Source organism: Eptatretus burgeri, chromosome 2 (genome assembly GCF_056783735.1).
Source record: "Eptatretus burgeri isolate ZD-2024b chromosome 2, Ebu_testis_v1, whole genome shotgun sequence".
In the NCBI taxonomy this organism is placed as follows: domain Eukaryota; kingdom Metazoa; phylum Chordata; class Myxini; order Myxiniformes; family Myxinidae; genus Eptatretus; species Eptatretus burgeri.
In genome coordinates, this window is record NC_140962.1 from 111,503,375 (window position 1) to 111,527,432 (window position 24,058).

At 42.6% G+C, this 24,058-nt stretch overlaps 1 protein-coding gene across 10 annotated transcripts in view; it reads left to right on the forward strand.

Moving 5' to 3' along the window:
• Nucleotides 1-24,058, forward strand: part of SASS6 (SAS-6 centriolar assembly protein) — a 57,551-nt gene that overhangs the window by 18,144 nt on the left and 15,349 nt on the right. For 8 of the 10 annotated variants that reach the window (XR_015055371.1, XR_015055372.1, XM_085870739.1 and 5 more), the window contains exons 6-15: nt 1,937-2,014; nt 2,171-2,290; nt 2,405-2,596; nt 8,711-8,905; nt 9,129-9,218; nt 9,351-9,530; nt 11,499-11,580; nt 11,825-11,967; nt 20,124-20,255; nt 20,356-20,459. Coding sequence is in view for 8 of the 10 variants with exons in the window: in XM_085870739.1 (XP_085726865.1) it covers nt 1,937-2,014; nt 2,171-2,290; nt 2,405-2,596; nt 8,711-8,905; nt 9,129-9,218; nt 9,351-9,530; nt 11,499-11,580; nt 11,825-11,967; nt 20,124-20,255; nt 20,356-20,459 (1,316 nt within the window). In the remaining 2 variants the exon portion in view is untranslated. Of the gene's footprint in view, nt 1-539; nt 770-1,936; nt 2,015-2,170; nt 2,291-2,404; nt 2,597-8,710; nt 8,906-9,128; nt 9,219-9,350; nt 9,531-11,498; nt 11,581-11,824; nt 11,968-20,123; nt 20,256-20,355; nt 20,460-24,058 lie in introns of those variants that run through there. The other 2 variants (XM_085870745.1, XM_085870740.1) reach the window with 2 other exon arrangements.

Genomic DNA, 24,058 nt, shown 5'->3' on the forward strand with positions numbered 1-24,058 from the left:
GACAGGCTGAGTCAACCCCCTGGTGTTAATTCAGCAGCCAACGGGGCTTGAACTCAGGACCCTTGGATCCCAAGCCGCCACCCTAACCACTAAGCCAACACCAGGCTTGAACAGGACACAAGTGGAATATGTATTTTGTGCACACGCATTTTAGATCATCTCTATTTAATTGTTGCTTTTGTTTTTGTTTTTTACCCTTGCCAGAGGCTATTGCATTTGTTTATTTGTTTGTTTGTCTGTCTGTTTTATATGTTCACATAAGCCACAAATGCCACCTGATGGTTGCAACTACAGTAAACCCTTAAAAATTTTGGTTTTGACCAATCGCAGCAACCTCTTTATGCACCATTTTAGTTATCGTGGGGTTTAATTTTGACCAATCACTGTTTTTGAGCTGAGCTGTGATAATTATCTCTCACCACGAGGGAAAGGAGGCTTTCCCACGCCGTTGATAAATGCCATGGCTTGACGTCTGTGTAAAACAACAGACAAAAGTAATTCTTTTCATTTCATTTCTTCGCAGGACGATTTATAAAAGAAATCCATCCACTGATTTCAAAAGAAAATGATTGAAGAGATTAATAGTGGAGGCTGCAGAAGAGCAAGTTTAATGGCTTCTGAATGTTTAATCTTCTTCAACTCAGCAGTGAACTTCATCATGAAGCTGATTTGTATTTATTTCAGATTTTGTTGAAGATCCAGATCTGGATACTGGAATTTCTAAAGTGATTCTTCACCATTGAGAGATGGGACCAAAAACAATATATAGGTATAGCATGATATTTCAAAAAGTTGTGGACAAGTTATGATAAAACTAGGTGGCTGAGTTGGTTAGGTGACAAGAACAAGCAGATTCGATTTTGGTTAGGGTTCGGATCCAGACCTGTCCTATCGATGAGATACAAAGCGTAAACTGTCCAGCCTGGTGGAGGTATGCGCTCTACAGAGTGCCGCTGTAGTTTCAATTGTGATGTTTTTTTTGGTTTTGTTTTTTTGGCTGCCGCCCAACGTCCCCTATATTTTTCTCAAAGCCCAGGAATCTAACCCTCTTTTTCCCAGAGGAAATTGGTTTTAACTATCGCGGTTTTGAATATCGCGGCATTTTCCAGGATCGTAATCCCTGCGATATTTATGGGTTCACTGCATTGCATGTTATCTTTTTTTTTTCAACCAAGTACTTCTATAAAGTATGTACAATTAGAATGTAAGTACTTCTATAAAGTATATGCCTGGTGTTGGCTTAATCGTTAGGGTGGCAGTCTTTGGATCCTAGGGTCCTGAGTTCAAATCCCGCTCAGTTGTTGAATTAATACCAGGTGGGGTTAACTCGGCCTGTCATCCTTCCGAGGTTGGCAAAATGAGTGCCAGCGTGCTGGTGTACTGTGTTGGAGTGGCAACCCATCCAGGATTGTGCCCAATAGCCAAGGAGACTGCTTAAGCAGCACCAACGCTCTGCACAGAGTATGGTCCCAATCTCCTCCTCCTTTTAAGTATGTACCTTGAAATTGTGAGTCCTTCTATAAAGTATGTACTATTAGAATGTGAGTACATCTATAAAGTATGTACAATTAGAATGTGAGTACGTCTCTAAAGTATGTCCAATTGGAATGTGAGTACGTCGATAAAGTATGTAGAATTGGAATGTAAGTACGTCTATAAAGTATGTACAATTAGAATTTGCGTATGTCCAGACAGTTCAGAACGTGCATACAAATGTCTGTTTGGCCACTGTGTGAACAGAATCATGCATTGTTTACACACACCACAAATACAAACACACCAGCACACAAACACCACACAAAACAAGTCCTGGCAAGGATCTACAATCTTTGATTGCTCTTTCTACTTTATTTTTTTTAATGTCCATTTGAGGTTGTATTTAATGTGTCTGGTGCAGGCCATGCCATTTGTTTTCTCGTCTTTTTGATCTTGCCAGGAGGAGAAAACAACACTACAGTATCAAATGTGTAAAACTGAAGAAGATCTCACACAGCGTTTGAACCACTCACAGCAGGTATGCGAGAGGCAAAAATAGTGAGATATTGTGGGTTAGTTAATTAGTCTTTGTCCTCGACAGTCTCCTTTATAATTTAGAATTTTTCGGTATTTTATGCAAAAATGCAAGTCCTAATATTGACTATATTTCCTTCTGACATCATGGTGCATCCAGGCACTGGCAGAGCGTAATCGAGAGCTTGAGAGGCTGAGGAGTGAGTGGGCGACACACACAAGTTCACTTAACTCTCAACACTCACAGGAGCTGTCTGCAGCGAGGGAGCATGTTTTGCAGGCAAGGTTGATGCACTCCCCGTTGAGCGTATGGTCTTTTGGGTTGCAAGCCTCTTCTTCTGGAAGAATATTGATGACATTCATGACTGATGTTTTGATTTCTCCTGCAATTCAGCTCCAGACTGAGAGCCAGAATCAACTGGAGAAACAGCGGCGAGAGTTGGAACATACTCATCGGCAAGCAATGCAGATGCTCCAATCTCGGCTTACTGAAACCGAGTCCAGCAACAAGGAGCTCACCGAGCGAAGGTTCAAATCAGAAGCAACCTTGCGAGAGGTGCGCACACGCCTTTCTGCGGTCGAGGAGGTGAGTGCGATCCCCAACTGAGTGTAAATAAATGATTGGGGAACTGTGTTCTCGTTCTTCTTGCATATCGTTGAAGGAAAGTTTTTGTGCGTAATTTCTATACATTGATAATATTCACCTCCGCCTCCAAATGTGGACGGAGGTTATGTTTTCAGCCCTGTCTGTTTGTTTATCTGTCTGTCTGTGAGCAGGATATCTCTAAAAGTTGTGGATGCATTTGGATGAGATTTTGTGGACAGGTTAGGTGTGTGACAAGGATGAATTGGCTCGATTTTGTTGAAGATCTAGATAGAGGTAGTCCCGGGTTTATGAACACCTGGCTTCCGAACACCCGTTCATACGAACATTATACAGTCATGCGCCGCTTAACGACGTTCCGGGCAACGACGGATCGCATATACGACGGGGATCTGCCAGCTCCAAAAAAAAAAAAAAAAAAAAAAAATGTAATTGAAAAATTCCGATCGCCGAGTGATGCAGCCTTGTATAAAAATAGCACATACAATTATGTACACTGTACAGTACATAATACCTCATAATGATAATAAACGACAGTGTGGCTCTGTTATAATGCGATCGTTGAGTTCCATAAAATGTCATCGCGGAAAAAACAGGATCGTGCTAAATCGTTATTCAAGGAAATCGGCTTTCAAACTGAACCAATGTTTGCACGTTTACCTACCAGCAAGTAAATTACCTCTGAATTGAAGAATTCCGCGAATAAATCGTTGTTCTTAGTCGACATTAAAACACAAATTTGTTTTTGGTGAAGCTTTTTATGTTGTTAAAACAATCCTACTGTTCCGAAAAAAAAAAAAAATATATATATATATATATATATATATATATATATATATATATATATATATATATATATATATATATATAAATATCACAATTCACAGGTGCTCGTTTCTTCATTTGTAAATTATAATATCGATGCAATGATTACGCATTTATAAAATCCAAACGCTATTTATTCATCTTTCTATAATCGATGCGAGAGGAGATTGTAAGCTGCTGCTAACAACACCAATGGCCGTCATGAACAGCACAAAGGTAAATCTAACGTGTCTTCCGTCTCTCTTGGATGTGTTACAATTGCCGACAGTATTCAGTACAGTAACATGTTGTACAGGTTTGTATCTGAGGAGCAATAGGCTACACCATATAGCCTAGGTGTCTAGGTTTGTGTAAGTCCGATGTTCGAAAACGAAAAAAAAAAATGATGTTCCCACAACGACAACGACGCGTTTCTCAGAACGTAACCCTGTCGTTAAGTGGCGTATGACTGTACTTTATAACCATGCTTCAGTCTATCAAACATTTGATCCAGTCACATGAACACGGCCTTTTTGAACATACCCCACGAAGCGCTAAATGGAGGAAATTGGACCTCGTGAGTTAATTACCCATTCGCACCATAATTCACACGGGCTTCATGCCAACACTTGCTTCATTTCACACACCATTCTCTGCACTGGGTTCCTTACCGGCACGAGAGACAGCGGTGCTCGCCCTGCTTCACCAAAAACTTATCTCACTAGCTCCTTATCCCTTCTCATCCCTTGCGTTACACACATTCGATTTATTCATTTTTAAGTGGTGTAGCCACTTCAATATCTGGTGTGTCCTTCCTTCCATGCGTCCGTCCATAAAAAATGAAGAAGAACTTTTGTAGTCCACCGTTTTTTATTCCAAAGGGTTCTCAAGGCTTCTAATGGGTTTTGTTTGTTTATCGGCTTTACCTCTTTAATAGTAAAAATACCAAACTGCACCACTTCCTTCGGACACTGGTGCAGTATTTTTTTTTTTTTTTTTAATCTATTATAATTACATTTTTCACTTTTTCATGTTAAAAAACAAAATAGGGTTGAATGGGGTTTTTTAACATACCGCACTGAGCACTCAGGAAATTGGATGCTCAATACGGGAAAATGAACAATGCGTGGGCGGCATGCTGGACAGCGGAATGCAGGGATTCATTCACATTCCCATGATGCATCTGGCTTTTTTGGTGGCACCATGGATATATATATATATATATATATATATATATATATATATATATATATATATATATATATATATATATATATATATATATATATATATAGTTGCGGCCCTGGGTACCGAGACATCAGCTTGTCACTCAGGAGAATTAATCCCCGGTTGTCCTCAGTAGAGCCGGACCTGGGGCCACCGCTCACAATTAACGTTGTGGTACGGTGGGTTGTTTTAGAACCACGAACGCCACCCAGTCAACCACGAGTTCCAGTGTCCATCGTCTAATTATTCCGTTTAACTAGAGGTCACGTGGTTACCTGAGCGGGGAGCGCGCCCTCGGCAAAGCACCAATGTTATCTTGATTAGATTTTAATTAGGGCGGCCAAGCTTTTTAACTGCTGGTGCTTGGCAGTGATTTTTGGTCAAATCTGTGGTAATTACCTCCCAGTCTATCTCGGTTCGGACAATGCTAGACCAATGGAAGGAAAGGACAACCACGGACAGGTTGGAAATTGATGAGTGATTTATTAATTATAAAATAAATAAATGGAAAGAACTTTTATTTTCTGAGGTAAATAAAGAATGAATTTCAAAGCAAAATCAATCAAAATGCCAGGAAAGAGACAGAGCAGATGCTTATCAGGGGTTGACTTACTTTCAGCTAAACACAGACATGGGTACCCAACAGATCATTCGGGGGGTGGGGGGGTGGGGCGGTTGAGGAAGAATCATCTCGCTCACCAGAAAGTCGTCCGTGAAGTCCGTCCTCCTCTCCCGCTTTCCTACTCTCCCGCTTTTCTCCTCTCCCGCTTTTCTCCTCTCTCGCTTTTCTCCTCTCTCGCTTTTCTCCTCTCTCGCTTTTCTCCTCTCTCGCTTTTCTCCTCTCTCGCTTTTCTCCTCTCTCGCTTTTCTCCTCTCTCGCTTTTCTCCTCTCTCGCTTTTCTCCTCTCTCGCTTTTCTCCTCTCTCGCTTTTCTCCTCTCTCGCTTTTCTCCTCTCTCGCTTTTCTCCTCTCTCGCTTTTCTCCTCTCTCGCTTTTCTCCTCTCTCGCTTTTCTCCTCTCTCGCTTTTCTCCTCTCTCGCTTTTCTCCTCTCTCGCTTTTCTCCTCTCTCGCTTTTCTCCTCTCTCGCTTTTCTCCTCTCTCGCTTTTCTCCTCTCTCGCTTTTCTCCTCTCTCGCTTTTCTCCTCTCTCGCTTTTCTCCTCTCTCGCTTTTCTCCTCTCTCGCTTTTCTCCTCAGAAGGTACCTCTCGTTCATTTTTATATCTCCGGGCCGTCTTCGTGGGGGCAGTCTGCCCCAAGCTCACCCCGCCCCACTTGCGCACGTTACCATGACGACCCATGCGCTCTCAAAAAAGGCAGGCTTCAGAGCTCGCAAAAGAAATGTGTGTAAACGTGTCTTTTGTAAAGAAAAAAGCTTTCCATAAGAGAGGGGACCTATCCTTTACCCTTCTCGACGCATGACATTTAAGATCCCATTAGACATGGGGATGGTGTTAATCTGAACATGCATTTAAGGAAATAACTGTCTGAGGACCTGGATGTGTGGATGCATTCATCAGACGTGATTCTAAAATCTGTAACAATATATATATATATATATATATATATATATATATATATATATATATATATATATATATATATATATATATATATATATATATATATATATATATATATATATATATATATATATATACATATATATATATATATATATATATATATATATATATACATACATACATACATACATACATACATACATACATACATACATACACACACACACACACACACATACACACACACACACACACACACACACACACACACACACACACACACACACACACACACACACACACACACACACACACACACATATCGTGATTCTTCATCACGAAGAAATTGGCCAAAATTATATATAGCACGATTTCTCAAAAAGTTATGGACGGATTCAGACGAAACATTTGACAGGTTTCGTGTGTAACAAACAGCAGTTAATTCAATTTGGTGAAGATCCAGATGTGGATCCGATAATTTTTTTCAGCAATTCTTCACCATTGAGTGATGGGACCAAAAACGATATTGTTACGGCTGTGGAAATTCGCAGAACACCATATAGGTCCTTAGTTCAGTTATTCTGATAAGTCTGTGTTCAGTTAGATTCCCCCACCATTGTTTAATGGGAATTATTCATGTCACAGGGCTGTGATTTTGAGTTAGCCGTTATTTTGGACCAACCACCTCCACCACCAACATCGCTCTCAACAACCGCTTCAGACAAACTGCCTTTCCACCACCACAACCACACCTGCCTCTCAACCAACCACGCCATCCTCACCACTTTGCCAGCAACCGTCAACATCTCCACACCACAAACATCGCCTCACCTTTGTCTCCGAAACGACGCCATCTTTGCGCCAGCAGCGGCAAGGTCCGATCAAACGGCATCGCTGCAGGCGGAGGCAAGGGTTCTCTCGCCGTGCAGCGCCGATGATTTCCACAATGTCCGCTTTCTGCTCAGAGGTCGGAGGCAAGGGTTCTCTCGCCGTGCAACGCCGATTATTTCCACAACGTCCGCTTTGCGCACAGAGGTCAGAGGTCGGAGGCAAGGGTTCTCTCACCATGCAGCGCCGATGATTCCAACAACGTCCGCTTTCTGCACAGAGGTCGGAGGTCAGAGGTGAAAGTGCGGAGATCAGATCTCACGTCACCAGCCCTATAAATGGCCACACAGAGCGCCAGTTCAATCAGTCTGGAGGGGGTCTGGAAGAGAGTCGAGTCGATCCGAGGGAGAAGCTGTCGGTATCTGGAGCGGTGTGAGGAGCGGAGCTCGACTCCAGTGGAAGTCCGGGTTCGCCGAGGAGACGAAGCGAGGAACACATCAGGTCGGCCGTGCCACGCATGACGGCGTGTTCGATTGGGACGTGGAGAGGTTGCCAGCCAGGAGCGAACGGTCCGAGGTGATCAGGCTTCGTGACAGTCCGAGCAGCGCGAGGGACGGACGGGCTCTAAAAGAGAGCATCAACTCGGAAAGAGCATAAGGCCCGTTCGTTCCTCTGAGGCGTTTCCGGCTGGGCCCGAATCACTGGGCCGTCAGACGAGGCCTGGGCCGGACCGCGGTTACGCTAGCTGCCGTGGGGAAGGAGTGTCATGGGTTGCCCCAGCGAGGAAGGTAACCTGCGCGGCCTCACGGAGCCTCTGCAGTCTACACAGCTCCGTGCAATAAAGACCCAAAGAGGTGCAGTCTGCCTCTCGTCTGTCCTGGGACTTTTCTTTGCTTTCGAATGAATGTTGTGGTGCCATGTCCGCAAGTAGAACTGTATAAGTGACTGTACATAATAAATAAACGATATTAGCTCTTTCCTTTGCATTGTGTTTGGCTGTATAACTGAATGCGTGTTTCACCCATTTGTTGCTTGATTGTATACGTGTAAAATAATAAATGTGCTTGTGTGAATGTTAACCCGTTCGTAGTGTCCTTTTTCCCCCATTGGACCGCCGTATTGTTTTTCAGAATACTAGTTGGTTTTTGAATCCCAATCATAGAATCGGGTCCAGCGAGGTCTGGCGATTAATACCCGCTCAGTTATCCCAGAACAGAACGAACCGCTTAAGCGCTTCGTGTCCAAACAGGCCTTCGCCGAGGTACGGTCCCTCGGTAGGTTACCCGCGCGAATACTTAGGTGTATCGATATTCGGCGATTGACCCTGTCGTGCACGGGTAGAATACGGACTGGGCCGTGGTGGGATTAAAAACCCACCCGTGACTGGTTTCTGGCGTTGTTCCAGAAAGTCACGACTGAATTGTCCGTTCGGTGGGCGAGCGGCCGTTATTAGTTAACGCGGTCACTCGCACGCCGGGCGGGCGTAGATTCGTAAATATATAGCGTGATATCTCAAAAAGGTTGAAGGATGGATAATCACAAATCTTGGTGGATGAGTTGGGAAAGTGACAAGAACATGCTGATTAATTTTGGTTAAGGTTTCGATGCAGATCCGGCCTATTGGTGGAAGACAAAACCTAAACTGTTCAGCTGGCGGGGGTATGCTCTCTTCCTCGTGCAATTGTAGTTTCCACTGTTTCGTTGTGGGAGCAGGAGAGCACCCGGGCAAAGCAGGAATTGGTGAAGCTGAGGAGGGACTCTTCAGTGTTGGAGGAGCAGCGGCATGAGCAAGAAAAGGCTTTGGGCCAGGTGCGCACACGCTTTGCAGTCTTGGAGCAGGAGTACAAAGAGAAAGAGGCTCTTGCCTCACGATTGGCAGACAATCTTGCCAATGTTCAACAACAAAAGGTGCGCATTGTTAATAATTAAATTGGAACATCTGCAGAAATCTATGAAGAGTAAAGATTATCTCGATATTTGGATTTGCAATGGAGTACTACTTGGATTTGAGATGATGATGATGATGAGCAAAGTGACATGCTCAGTTTGTATGCTATGTATCCTAAGAAGCAGACTTTTCCAGGACTCTTCATGGTAACTGTAATGCAGTGATTCTATCCTGGACTTTCAGGCAAAATTGGAGGAGTGTGTTGAAGAAAGAAGATTGCAGGTGGGAAAACTAGAGACAACAATAAAGTCTCTTTCTGAAGAATTGCTCAAGGTAGCAACTCAAATTTTACCTTCAACCCTTGGACTTTTGGATACTGGTTCAGTTTTGTATACCCGATGGTGTACTTACACATGTATCTTTGGTTTTCCTCCCACCCCTCATTTTGAACCCTTTGCTCGTCAGGCAAATGAGATAATTAAGCGGCTGCAGGGGGAGGTAAAGAACCTGCAAGGGAAGGTGAAGCTCAAGAATGCAGTCACCATGCAACAAGAGAGGCTCCTGGAAGACAAAGATAAAGCTTTGCAGAGGCATACTGAGGAGCTGGTAGAGCTGCGTGCTATGTTTAGTCGGAAGGAAGATGAGGTGACAAATGCAGTTTATTTGTTTTTCGTCTGTGTCTGTATGTCTTTATAAGCCCGTCTCTCACAAAGCGGGTTATGGGGTTTTGCAATTGTGTGTGCGTGTATTCCATAACACTTTTACTACTGTATTTTTATGCAAACAACCACCCCCTGATGTACCCCGAACCTGGGGAAAAAGTGTTCTAGGAAAATTTCAGGCACGTATAGCCCGCACATGGGTATACCCCGCAAGCTAGGGGTGTGTTCATTTACCACGCTTCTTTGAGAACACTCACCAAGTAGCTTAAGCACTCAAGCAAGTACTCCTTTTGAAACCGTTGATAAGGAACGGCTGGCTTGGCAAGCGCTAGCTAGCTGCTTGGTAACTGATCACACCCCAGCTTTCCTCTCCACGTAACCGGGAGATACATGATCTCCGTATTTTCAGAAGCTTGCACTGCTTTGTTGTCAAAGGCCAACGAACGGCTCTTATCAAATACAACTGAGTTAAATAACCAATTGACATTAAAATGAATATCCTGAGAAAGGGTTGTTGTAATTAAGGTTTACTGTGCCGATGTGTTAAAGACCAGTGTGGTTTCTGGGACCGATGTGACCGGAAACCATGCTACTCATCCATTACAAATGTATATATACCTTGCAGGCTGTTGAATATTATATCGTTCCACAAAATCGGCCATCCCATTATAAGTCTCTGTCGGACATTGTCTGTTGTCAGTACAAATAAGAGACAACATAAAAGTTTCACGGCAGAATTGGAACTGAAAATTGACGAAAAAGTGGCATGATTTCTGGAGAAAAGGAGAGTGATGACGACATGGATTGTGACAGACTTGGGGTGTGTTAATTTGCCAAGCAGGCTATCCTTATCAACGGTTTGAATGGAGTGCTGGCTTGAGTGCTTAAGCCAATTGGTGAGCGCTTTACAAGAAACTTGTTAACTGAACACACGTTCACACTTGCCGACTCCAAGCTGCTTTAGCTGTTTCACAGTGTGACAGATGCGGACTTTGTGGGCTGCATGGAAGACGACTTACCGGTATCTTAAATAGCTTTGCAATTAGATATATGTGTGTAGGTTAAATGTGGTGAAAGAACTGTAATTGAAGCTATCACAATTAAAGTTGCAAAAAGAAAAAGGTTTTCAATTAAAGCTTCCTCTTTTTGCATCTCCTTGATAATTTAACTTGGCCCCCTGTGTTTGTCACGTGCAGTATGGTGAAATACCGTATACCCTGCAGTTGCAATTTATTAACCATTTTGCCTGTGGGTTATTTGCCTGAAAATGTGGGATTTCATCTTTTGTCATCAAATTTTTTTTTAACAAACCTTTAATTTATTCTGAGAATATGTTGAAGCCTAATTAATAATTGGGTGAAGACGTCAAAGGGCAAAGTCATAGGAAGTACAAGTAGTCCTTATTAGCCCATCTGCCGCTGTGCGAGACGGCCGGGTTTTTATAAATCACTTCCGTGTTTATTTATTTACCATTTGAGCTTCAGTGTGTCTGTCCAGGCCATAACCTTTTTTACAATTTGAGTTTTGTCATTAATTTTTCAACAAACCTTTATTATGAGAATATGGGGAACACTAATAAAATTAGCATTAAAAGATAAAAAAAAATATTTTAGCTGTTGCTTTCATCAAGTTTAGTTTTCGTACAAAGTGGACGTGGCTTTGCTTTGCATTTGGGGATGCTTTCTAGTTTTTTGCTCGTTTGTCTCTGTCTTTATTGAATCTTCATGTATGTCCATCTGAGCTTAGCTATTGGGTTGCTATACTCAGAAGAGGTGCAGAATGTATACAATTCATTGTGATCAGTGAGTCTGATTGCCATGTGATGAGGTGTTTGGGATACTTGCTAACAGGTCACCTTTTTGGTTTGATGAGTGTGACCTTGATCGACTCCTCACCAATTTCTCCTCCCTGCAACCTACTTTTGGTGGTTGGGTCTGGTAATTGTGCACAGGTGGCGAAACTGCAGGATAAGCTCGAGGTAACAGTTAAGAAACTTGAAGAGGGCCAGAAACTGTTGAAAACCAACGAGAATGGTGAGCATCTGGGATTGTGCAACTGCATGTTTAAACCTTTGGAGTGATTGAATAGCGAGCTCTACCAGCAGAAACAACTATAATGTTTTGAGGAACTTCATGTGAATGAATATTGTGGATTATTATTCATCTTGTACATCACAGTTTCCAAATCAGATGTGCCATGCATGTGTCAATTAATTTGGGTCTTGCAGGGCATCTTGTTTTTGCCTTGTGGTAGTGAACCTGTACTCATTCATTGCAGTTATCACTTGGCTGAACAAGCAGCTGAATGAGAGCCAGCTGGCAGCAGCGAAATCCCATGTGGCAGTTGGCCCTCATAGAGATGAACGTTCCGGCTATCAAGCTCACGTTGGCTTGGGGCCTGCTGTACCATACAATGGCCTGGTACATGTAACTCGTACTAGGCATTCATCAATAATTGCCTTGCATCTTTTGTCTTCTTTGATTGCGATAATTTTCTCACCAAAAGTTGTCTTCCTTTCTACCCCCCCCTCCTCCCCCCAACCTCCCCTAATTTTTTTTTAGATCAGACTCTGTTGATTAAATATCCTTTCAAAACAAGTTGAAGTAAGAAAATAATTAGAGAGGGCAAACAAACCCAACAACAGCGATAAGCCTTCCCCTATCATATGTGGGGGGTGGAGGGCTTAAATATTGCTGCATATCCAGTGGCTGAAGATGATGGTCACATAATGGCTCAGTAAAGAGAGAGAATGGAACCATTTTAATGAAAGACCATTTCTGATAGGTAGCATACTGGTAAGAAAGACTTATTTGACTCTATCAAGAAACCAGGCCTGGGATCATTTGTCAGTCTCAACAAATAATTGGAAACCAAGAGAAAACAGGAAATGGGGATGCTCATTATTGATGGACAAACATTCGGTAAACTGGCAGTAATTGGTCAATGTCGAGATGTGGACATGCGAAACCTTTTGAAATATGAATTGGCTCCAGTGCCTCTCACACTTTCCATTTTGCATGGCTCAATGAGAAAAACACAAAAAAGGAAATCCTTTGTGTGGTCAGAGAAAGCTCATGCAACTGCTGACCTCCCTGAGTCATCTGAAGCAACAGTTGCAGTGATCGACTTTAGAAAGCTCCTTCAAATGATCTGCACAGATGCTGCCTCTTGCAAAACAATTGGAGAGCTTTCTGATCAGCTGTTTCGCAGAATCCTTGGAATGAAGTGCCAAGTACATTGCAATTGTTGGTGACAATTACTCCAGTCAAGAATCTATTAAACCAGAAAAAAAGAGCCTGCATAGGCAGTGTACAGATGCAAGAAATTTGAAATCCTTTGTGAATGCCAACCCCTTCCAAATGTCAAATATAAAGAACAAAGCAAATACGGCAAACTTTATTATGGAAGAGTGGATTGTGAAGTGTGAGGGGGCACTTATGTCAGGCTGTGAACTCTTGTCTGCCTGGTGTGTTCCATGACATAAAAATAGCAGTCAGAGTAACCTGTTGACCCCATCATGATCTTCCTGCACTGACAGCCAATCAAGAAGAATCTGATTCTTGGATGTTTCTCCACATCACATGTGCAAAGGAGCCTTTTGGGGTTGACAGGCTTATATTGTGGAGTCTGGATTCGTATGTAGCATGTATGTGTCCATGATGCTGTTCCGTCAGTGGTGTCAAGGAGCTGTTCTTGCGGACTGCTCCCGGTCATAAGAAAAGGTTTGCATCAATGCGCATTATTGCTGCAGAACTAGGAGAAGACGTGTCGCTGAAATCGCTTTCTATTCACGCACGCAGCGGATGTGACTTGACATCAGCCTTCAACGGATTGGGAGAAGAAAACTGGATAAATACGGTCTCGAAGCACCTGGAACTAATGGATTGACTTGAGGGTCTTGGTAAAGACGCAACTCAGCTTGCAGCAATCAAATCAGCGTATATATTTATTGTGTCCGTTATGTACGCTGGGAGAGACAGACATCCCTGGATACCATTCGTTATGACTTGTTTGCAAAAAAACAAGATGACAAGTAGAAAACTGCCTCCAACAATGGTGCTTTTAAGCAGCATACAAAGTGTTCCAACTGCCAGGCTAACATTTAGTCAAATGCTACAGTGGAGTATCGACAGTGAACAATGAATGGATCCATCCATCCATTAGGACCATACTCTGTGCAGAGCGTTGGTGCTGCCAAAGCAGTCTCCTTGGCTACTGGGCACAATCTTGAACGGGTCGCTATTCCGACACAGGATACCAGCAAGCTGGCACTCATTTTGCTGACCTCGGAAGGATGACGGACAGAGTCAACCCCACCCGGTATCAATTCAACAGCTGAGTGGGGTTTGAACTCAGGATCCTCAGATCCCAAGCCCACCACCCGAACCATTAAACCAATACCAGGCATATGATGAATGGATATTAGATGACAATGGCCTCCTTTTGCCAAAGTTGTCAATGCTATCACCAGATGCCCTCCGAACATTTTCAGATCGCTGTGAAAGCGATTGTGGTACCAGGTGGTGTAAATGCTGTAAAGATGACAATATGTGCTCTGATGCATGTTTATGTGACATTGAAATGTGCGGCAATAGAGTGCTGTATACATAAGACACCGATTCTGGAGATTTGGTAATTCGCATTTGAATCCTTCAGAAAGAACCTAAAGGAACACTGTAACCATGACTGATGAGCAAACATTTGAGAAATTACCTGTGATAGCTCTTTGTTTGAAAAGGTGACAAATTTGTGGGAGGACAGATGCTTCACACTACTTGTGTTGGGAATCTATGGCCTCAGTTTATTGGTCATACCAGTTGTAACTAGAATGGCACTCAGTAGAGTGAATGAATACCTCCGCCAGGCTGAACAGTTTGTTTTGTATCCCACTGATGGGCCAGATGTGGATCCGGACCTGAACCAAAATTTAATCGGCTTGTTCTTGTCACCGAACCAACTCATCCACCAAGTTTTTAATTCAAATCTGTGCACAACTTTTTAGATACCTTGCTATACAGTATATCGTTTTTGGCCCCATCTCTCAATGGTGAAGAATCGATAAAAAATGTTTTTACATTTTTTTCGTATCTGGCTATGGATTTGAATCTTCATCAAAATTGAATTAATTAGTCATTGTCACACACCCAACCTGTCCACCAAGTCTCGTCCGAATCCGTCCTCAACTTTTTTGAGATCATGCAATATTGTTTTTAGCCCCATCTCTCAATGGTGAAGAATCCCTTATAAATTCAAAGTTATTATTTCTGGATTCGGATCTTCACCAAAATTTTATCAATTCTTCCTAGTTGCACACCCAACCTGTCCACCAAGTTTTGTCCAAATCTGTCCATAGCTTTTTATGATATCATGATATCATGATATATATATATGTATATATATATATATATATATATATATATATATATATATATATATATATATATATATATATATATATATAGTTGAAAGTGTGTTTGTCTGTGACCTATGTACGCGAAAAGTACTCGACTGATCCTCACCAAACTTCACATGCTGACAGAACATGGAGCCGGGAGTATCCCGATGTAAAATAATTGTACTTCCGGTTTCCGAATTATGACGTCATCACCTGATTTCATAACGTTAATTTTTCAAGTTCAGCCGATTAACATGGGGCTAATGCCATATACAACATATCTAACATATGCTTATTTTTTTGTTTGTCTGCACGCGCTAATCTCTTGAAAGGTGAAAGATAGGAGCTAACCACTGAAACAAAAAATGTCGGGATGGGCCCCGGGAAGGTTATAGGCTATGTGGCAAGGCCCCTCGGCTGGAGGGGGGTGGGGGGGAGGGCAAGGGGTGTGTTTCCCCCTCACCAACCCCCTGAGTCGATGACTGCCATGGCCCAATAGGGAACTGATACTGTGCTCGCGTCAGACATATGTATGGACCTTCCTCTGGCGCTTCGGTTCCTTGCCAGAAGCCTTAGAAGGTGCAGGGCGTTTGGGCGGCATCATGGGGCTTGGAGGAAAAACGTAGAAAATATTCGAAGTTCACAAGCGAAACTTTGTCTCGTGCATTGTGTGACTGGTCGAGCACCACGCGTTATAATTTATTGCTTAAATAATTTATATTTTATATATTATTACCGTGATGTACCGGGGGAATCCGCAGAAAAAATTAGTTACGTTACAAGGGAAAACCCGCGATGAACCGGGGGCGCGATAGGTGAACCGCGATAAAGTGGGGGTTGACTTATACATATATACATACATATATATATATATATATATATATATATATATATATATATATATATATATATAATTTTTGCCCTTATAGAATTAACCATGAATACGTGAAGCATGGGGCCACGAATGTAGAAGCAAGTCACATTTTATGAACCGCAAACACATGGGTCCCGCGAATGTCGAATCGGCAAATGTCGTGGTTTCATGGTGCTTTACATTAAGCCACTGCCCTCCTTGGTTGATGTGAGGCCGAGGTCGGCAACCTGCGGCCCGCGAGCTCCTCCCGTGCGGCCCGCGGCGCCTTGTCCGGATTTCCATTAGGTGCGGCCCGCGAAACATTTTTCTGAACAGACGGCAAATTTAACATATTTGGACATATGATTCTTCCACATATATCACAGTCTCTGTACGTCACAATGAATTATTTTCGCTTCGAGTCCACTTATCTTGGTCTTAAATATTTTTTGGTACTACCACTGGCGCCGACGTGTGCAAGGCAGTCACAGACTGTATGAAGGAGGCCGAGGTCCTCGACCTCTCTCGCATGTGCGGCATCACGACCGACAGAGCGCCCACCATGGTCGGGGACAAGAAAGGCTTTGCGGCGCTTCTTGTGAAGTACCTGCGCAGCCTTGGACACCAGCAGGATGTGAAGCACTTTCACTGTCTGGTGCACCAGGAGGCTCTGTGCGCCAAGTCTGTGACCATTACGGAGGTCATGACTGTCGTCGTCAGGGCGGTGAACTTTGTTTGCGTCCGTGCTCTCAACCACAGACAGTTCCGCGATCTCCTGGCTGACGCTGAGGCAGAGTTCGGCGACCTGATCTACTTCTGCGAGATCCGTTGGCTCAGCTGAGGAAAGATGTTGGAGAGAGTCTTCAGCCTGATGGATGAGCTGGCGTCTTTCCTGCGGGAGAAGGGCAATTCTTATCTTTCAGTTCGAGGATCCCGCATGGGTGTGACCTCGGGTTCCTGGTGGACATTACTAGACATCTAAACGAGCTGAACATCCATCTGCAGGGTAAAGATGTCTTGGTACCTGACCTCCTCGCCTTCGTGAAGGCATTCGAATGCAAACTTCGCTTGTGGGAGCATCAGCTCAACTAGAACAAATTCACTCACTTTTAGTCCAAGAGCATTAGGTCAAAATAGGCCCTAACCTGGACATTTTTGGTAACAAGCTGATTTTTTCAGGATAGGTCCAGGAATATGTCTAGAATAACATACTAAAAGTCCTCATAAATCCTCCTTGAGCGTTTTCCGCAATCCAAGATGGCGTCCAAAATGGCCGCCTCTTCTGTTTTTCTCATAACTTTGCAAGCAGGTTTCCCCAAAACACACTTTAAATGTCTACATATATGTTTTGAAGTATGAGGAACTCATTAGAATACATCTTAAGAGATGCTGAAGCACGCAAGTACCAATAAGACCTCTTGAGTTCTTCCAAAAATCCAAAATGGCCACCATATTTACTGTTTTTTTTGTCATAACTTTGCAAGTAGGTTTCCCCAAAACACACTTTAAATGTCTAAATATATGTTTTGAAGTATAAGGAACTCGATAGAATACATTTTAAGAGATGTTGAAGCACGCAAGTACCAATAAAACTGTTTGAGCTCTTCCAAAAATCCAAAATGGTGTCCAAAATGGCCGTCATTAACAATTTTATCTCAAAATTGTTTAAATATTTATCATTAATTAATTAACTGTGATATTTCATCCTGAAAATATTCAACAAACATTTCAATTATAAATGTGGTTGCTGTGCATACAGTATTCAAATCAATTTGAATGTTAAAGTCTAGAAGTGTGCCCTTAATCGCTTATGACATTACGAGGGAAACATTGTACCATCAGTTTGATGCTAAACAGACAGGGCGACATAAATTTGCCATATGGTCCATTTTCGTCACCTAAAGCTCGGAAATTGAAAACTTGGTGCTAACCTTTTTTACCAACAAGATGCAGTTGATGTCTACCATGAGGTGAGTTCTATTTGAAACATTCCGTTATCATTAAGGAAGTAAAACTATTATTTTTGGTACCCAGACTAAATGCATGATCAAAATTTGTGTCTTCATGCATGTACTACACAGTACTGTGTAATATCACTTGACAGGGAATTTCTGTGGAGAAGTCTATCGTTACACCTAAAACATTGTATTGAATCATTTTATTTGTTTCATGCAGATGAAAAGAATTATAGTATGATAGAAATCAGAGAGTGTATGACACTCCTTCCTATTGGTACATGTATGCTGTATTTGTATAAAAGGTTCCTTTTTTGTGTGTGTCATGTCATTCCTATATTGTGATATGCTAGTATACATTCATTATTAATAATAGCAGACATTTTAAAGTGCCTTTTCCATTGGATACAAAGTGCTATGAGATGTCATCCCTGGTTGTCATAGGAGATAAAATATATTACCAGGCTGCGACAGTACAAGTGCAGTGCACATCTAGGGATAACAAAATAAGTTAGTCTTCAAGTCACATATTACATGGCAGTGAATTTCTGTGGAGTAGCCACTATCATCATCATTTTCCTCTCGGGTTTCCTTGCGAGATTTTCTCTGCCCAATACAATTCCTACCAGACATTCTGGCACCCCACAATGAGTTGATTCATCCGTAATTTAACTTCACAGGTATCAATATGTAAACATGCTATAGAGTACTGTGATTGTGATGTGTTATAGAAATTGCAGAATCATGTGATGGCAATCATGTGATGGCATTGGCACTTGTGTGCTTCTACATCTCTTATAATGTATTCTATTGAGTTCCTTGTACTTCAAAACATATATTTAGACATCTAAAGTGCGTTTTGGGGAAACCTACTTGCAAAGTTAAGAGAAAAACATGAAATGGCGGCCATTTTGGACGCCATCTTGGATTGCGGAAAACGCTCAAGGAGGATTCATGAGGACTTTTAGTATGTTATTTCACACACATTCCTGGACCTTTCCTGAAAAAATCAGCTTGTTACCAAAAATGTCCAGGTTAAACCCTAATGCTCTTGGACTATTTGCCCGATTGGCTGAGCTGTGCCCGACCCCCGCTGCCTGCCGTCGCTACGCCGCTGCCCTGTGTGAGCTGCGAGGCGAGTTCGAGAGACGCTTCAAAGATGTGCGCGCCTGTGAGAAAGAGTTCAAGCTATTCTCCACTCCCTTTGATGTGGATTCTGTCGATGTGGCTGACGACCTTCAGCTGGAGCTCATTGAGCTCCAGTGCTCAGAGAGCCACCGCGCAAAGTTTGCTCTTTTGTCGCCAATGAAGTTCTGGCACTCGCTCTCAGCCTCCCATGCTTTCCCGGCTCTTGTTAGGGAGGCCGTGCGCTAGCTTCATTGTTCGGGTCCACATACTCTTGCGAGCAGCTGTTCAGTCGCATGAAGCTGACGAAGAACAAGACGAGAGCACAGCTTACAGACGCTCATCTTCAAGACGTCCTCCTCCTGGCCTCCTCCTCCATCAAGCCGGAGATTGTCTGCATCAAAGAATCACCAGCCTTCACATTAATTGTTTCACATTGTGATTACTGCAAGTCTTAAGGTTCAATTTACAATTACATTTGTTATCATTGATTTTAGGTGTGTTTGTTATTTTTTCGGGTTGGGAGGGGGGGTGCGGCCCGTGAGGTGGCCCGAACGTGGCCCGCGGCCTGGTTTAGGTTGCCGACGCCTAATGTAAGGGTTAATCGTCAAGGATTGTTGTGATCAGATTTTCACAACATATGGCTATAGAGACAATAATAGTCACTTGTAATTATGCAAGTAATTAAAAAGAAAGCATTTCGGACTATTTGAATTGTAAAAATCATTCAGACAAGAGAAACTTCAAACTTTTGCAAAATATTTATTTTGAAAGTTCATTCGTCATTTAAGTCTTCAGCATGTTGGATCATTCAATCACTTTAAAACATAAAATTCCATTTATAATTTCCAAATTCTCACATTATGAATTCACTTTTATATTTGTGTCACATCAATCAACTTGATTAGGTTAAACTCTAAATTTGATAATTACAAAAATGCACAGAACCCAGCCTGTGTTGTATTGTAGTTGCGGTACATGTATTCCTCTTTCAAAGCCAATTAAAAAAAAAAAAACTATTGCACCACTTCCCGGATCCCGGATGCACCAGATAGTGACACGTTAATAAAAGAAAGGCAAGAAAACCTTACTTTGAAGCTGTTTTAAGTGTCCTGTTGGTTCAAGGGAGGGGTTGGGTGGGGGTAAAAAAAAATTCTGAGGAAATGCTGTTGTAGTTCAGAGCTAATACAAGGTTTCTCCATATCTTACTCTGGTTCTTAACTTCTTTTTTTTTTCTTGTCTTGTCAGAGTATTGGTGGGCAGTTTTCTCGTTTTGTCGTGCCTAGCACCACCTCCATAACTGCTGCCACTTCAACCGCCACGAATATTGGGTCGATGGGAATAAGGATTCCCGGCATCCACAGCAGGCTGGCCATTCAGGCAAGTTTCACTGCACATGCACTGTTTGCTTTGTGCTGGCATATGCTGTTTCTAATAATGGTGCATTGATTGCAACAAAGCCTCTTTTTTTATTCACCAGCCCCACCAAGTACATTTTTCCCCTCAAGTTATCCAGTCAAGCACACCACTGTCTGAGCCCCGCTCTATGCCCTCATCTGCACAGCCACACTCTGTTCCACGGAAGTGAGTAGTGGGATTGCTTTGCCTGCATTGCAATTTATTTATTTTTTCTGTCAATTACCATCTCATTTTAGATCATCTCTCTTGATATCATTTCTCGGTTGGCTTATTTTGTTTTGATAACAGATTTTGTTATGGTGAATTCTCATTTAGTAAAACACTGCTGAACACAGCACTCACCACTCTCCAAACCAGCATATTTACCTCTGCCACTGAAGGTGGATGGAGGTTATGTTTTCACCTCTGTCTATCTGTGGTTGTTATCTCCATTTGTGGGTTTCAGGAGGTGGGAGGGAGTTCTTCCAGAACTTAAAATCTCCACCTCATATTTTTTAGCTCACCTGGACTTTAAGCAGGTGAGCTTATATGATCAAGCAGTATCTGTAGGTGACTGACACTGACTGGCTGAGTCAGTAAGTCTGTAAACACTTCAATCATTATCACTTGAACCAAGCACACGATTTTGATGAAACTTGGCACAAGCTTCATATCTGATGCCTAACGAATATATATTGACCGCATCAAAATCTCCGCTCATTGGGGGTGTTTACGGGGGTTTTTTGACCCCCCCCCCAAAAAAACGTATTTGCCCTCTTCTCTGAAACTACACGCAAAATTTTGATGAAACCTGACCACAACCTTTATCACCCGTGATGTTCCAAAGTTTGTTCACGGCATTAAAAATTTCAGCGTCTAAGGGGTCTGCGGGGGGTCTGAGTGACTATTGCTCCTGATTCAGGTGAGCTTCAGGACAGGCGGTCCTATTTCTTGGTAAAGGATTGTGATTCATGAACCAAACTGTGAAACTTCGTTCTCATAGCCTCGTTCCAAGGGCTCTTTTCAAAATCTTCACTGAACCTCTGACAACCTTCACTTGCAGCTCGTTTGTAGTGATATTCCCTGGAATGATTTTTAAGTGCTCAGTGAGGGTTTTCCTCATCATTGCTTTAGCTCCAACTATCACTGGTACAATTTCAGCTTTCTTCAATTTCCACATCCTCTTGAGCTCATTTTTCAGATTCTGGTATTTGGTCATTTTCCGACTGCCGCATTTAGTCCGAAATCATTGGGAACCGAGATCTCGATCAACAATGCTGTTTTTTTTTAGCTTATCTGGAATTTACATTCCAGATCAGGTATTGTCATCATGCATCGTCTGTCCGTGCATCTCCTTTTTCGACTTCTCCGGCCAAACTGCTGGGCTGATCCAGCTGAAATTCGGCAACAACATTCCTCTCGTGACTGGTAACAGGAATATTGCAAAGCTCGTTCCGTTCACACGACTGGAAGTGTGTCAAAATGGCCGACTTAGTAAATTTTTGGGAAAATAGTGTAAATTCCATCAAAAATCTTCTTCACCAGACCCACTTGTCAGAATGCTGCCAAATTTGGGTTACAACATCAGGACAGGGTCCTGATGTTAATTTGCAGAGGTCATGCTGATCACATGACCGGAAGTGTGTCAAAATAGCGGTCCCGCAAATGCCTTCCAAAATCTTCTTCTCTCGACCCACCAATCATAATGCAACAAAATCTGAGTTGCAACATTAGGCGAGGGTAGGGATGTTAATTATATTGCGGAGATCATGCAGATCACCTGACCGGAAGTGTGTAAAAATGGCCGACTTCGTCAACTTTCAGGAAAATTGCATTAATTCCTTGAAAAATCTTCTTATCCAGACCCATCATTGAGAATGCTACCAAATTTTGGTTAGAATATTTGGCCAGGGCCCAGGTAAGCTACAGGTCCAGTGATCCTATTTTTTTCTTTTTTGTGTTTGAGCACCATATCCGGACGCCGCAATGCTTTGTTTGCAATGTTCACACTTGATGGGATTATCTTGTCACACATGAGCATTATATGTTCATTTTCGAGGATCGGCTCTGGTTTGTGTTTCCATGATTGTTTTGGGACCGGGATGTTGAAATGTTTACAGATGTGCCAGTGCATCACTCTTCAGATGCTGTCATGTCTTTCTGTGTCGAGCTGTTCCGACATGAGTTTTTTACACCCCAAAAAGAGATGGCTAGTACTTTGTTTTTTTCCCCGACAAAACCTGAATTTGTCTGATTGGCTCAATCCCCCCATTTTCTTAAAAGCATTCGTGTAATTTACTTGGTCTTGGGCATTGATGATGACTCGTTCTACATCCCAATTAATTTGACCTCTTAGCCGTTCTAATGAACCTTCCTTGTCAATCCCTGTCCTGTTGAGCTTTTTTTTTTTTTTCAATCTTCCTGCTCTTTTGTCATTTTCCCATTTGTCAGAGTATATCTGCTGATATTTCTTTTTGTCGTTTTCCTTTTTTTTTCTTTCTTTGCAATCATTGGGGCTGTGTTTGTTTCTGTTTCATTTTCCTGTGTGGTATCCATAAGTTGCACCTGTCTTTGGAAATTTGTTGCTCAATGGATTAAGGAACCCTTTTCTGGTTTGTTCTTTTCTTGTCCATGTACAAATCTCATCCGGTAGTCTGTTGAGCTCTTCACGTATTCTGCTAGTCCGACACATGATGTTCTGTGCACTTGGTTAAGCTCCATCAAACCGCCACCTCCTTCTTGTCTCTGTAAGTACAACCTGGTATGCATTGTTATTTGTACAATATCTTGTGAATAGTTAGAAGTTTCCTTTTGTTTTGGTGTCTAAATTGTTGATCTCCAATAGTGGCCAGTTTATAATTGCACAGCTACATTGGAATAGTGGCACTGCAAGTTGGTTTATAGCTTTGGTTTTGTTTCTTGGAGAGAGGGATGACTTCAGAATTGTCTTTCTTATTCTGCAAAGGTACTCTGCTGATTATTTTACGCGTTGTTTTGTGTTGTACCTAGGGGCCTTCTTCTATTCCTAAGTATTTGTAGGATGCTGTGTTTTCTTGTTCCTGCATTGTTGTGCCTTCATTGATTGAGGAGATGTCTGTTTTTAGATCCTCGTTGAGGATCTCTAAGTCTTACTCACATTGTTGTTCTTCATCTTCTTCTTGTGGACTTTTTTGTTTCACAGCCTACAGTTTTCATCCAAACTTCCTGAAATGATATATATATATATATATATATATATATATATATATATATGTAAAAATACCCTGCGCAGACAGTAACCATAACAATTTTATAGCCCGGAGGGGTGAAGCCGCTGTAGGCTTCGCCACCCGAAGGCGGCGCTTGCCCCTTTCACCCTTGAACTTTCACCCCCCGGCTGGCTCCGCCCCTTACGTTGTTTTGGTCCGTTTTGCAAGTCATGCTCGGCCGTGTTTGAAATCACTATGCCGCTGTCGAGAATGCCATCGTGTTTGTTTGTTGGGGATGTTGTTGTTGGTACAAAGATGGCGGCACCGTGGAGATGCTGGTGAGGAGATGTTGGCGGTTGTGGAGAAGGTGGTGAGGAGATGGTGGTTGTGGAGAAGGTGGTGAGGAGATGGTGGTTGTGGAGAAGGTGGTGAGGAGACGATGGCGGTTGTGGAGAAGGTGGTGAGGAGATGTTGGCGGTTTGTGGAGAAGATGGTGAGGAGATGTTGGCGGTTGTGGAGAAGGTGGTGAGGAGACGATGGCGGTTGTGGAGAAGGTGTTGAGGAGATGTTGGCGGTTGTGGAGAAGGTGGTGAGGAG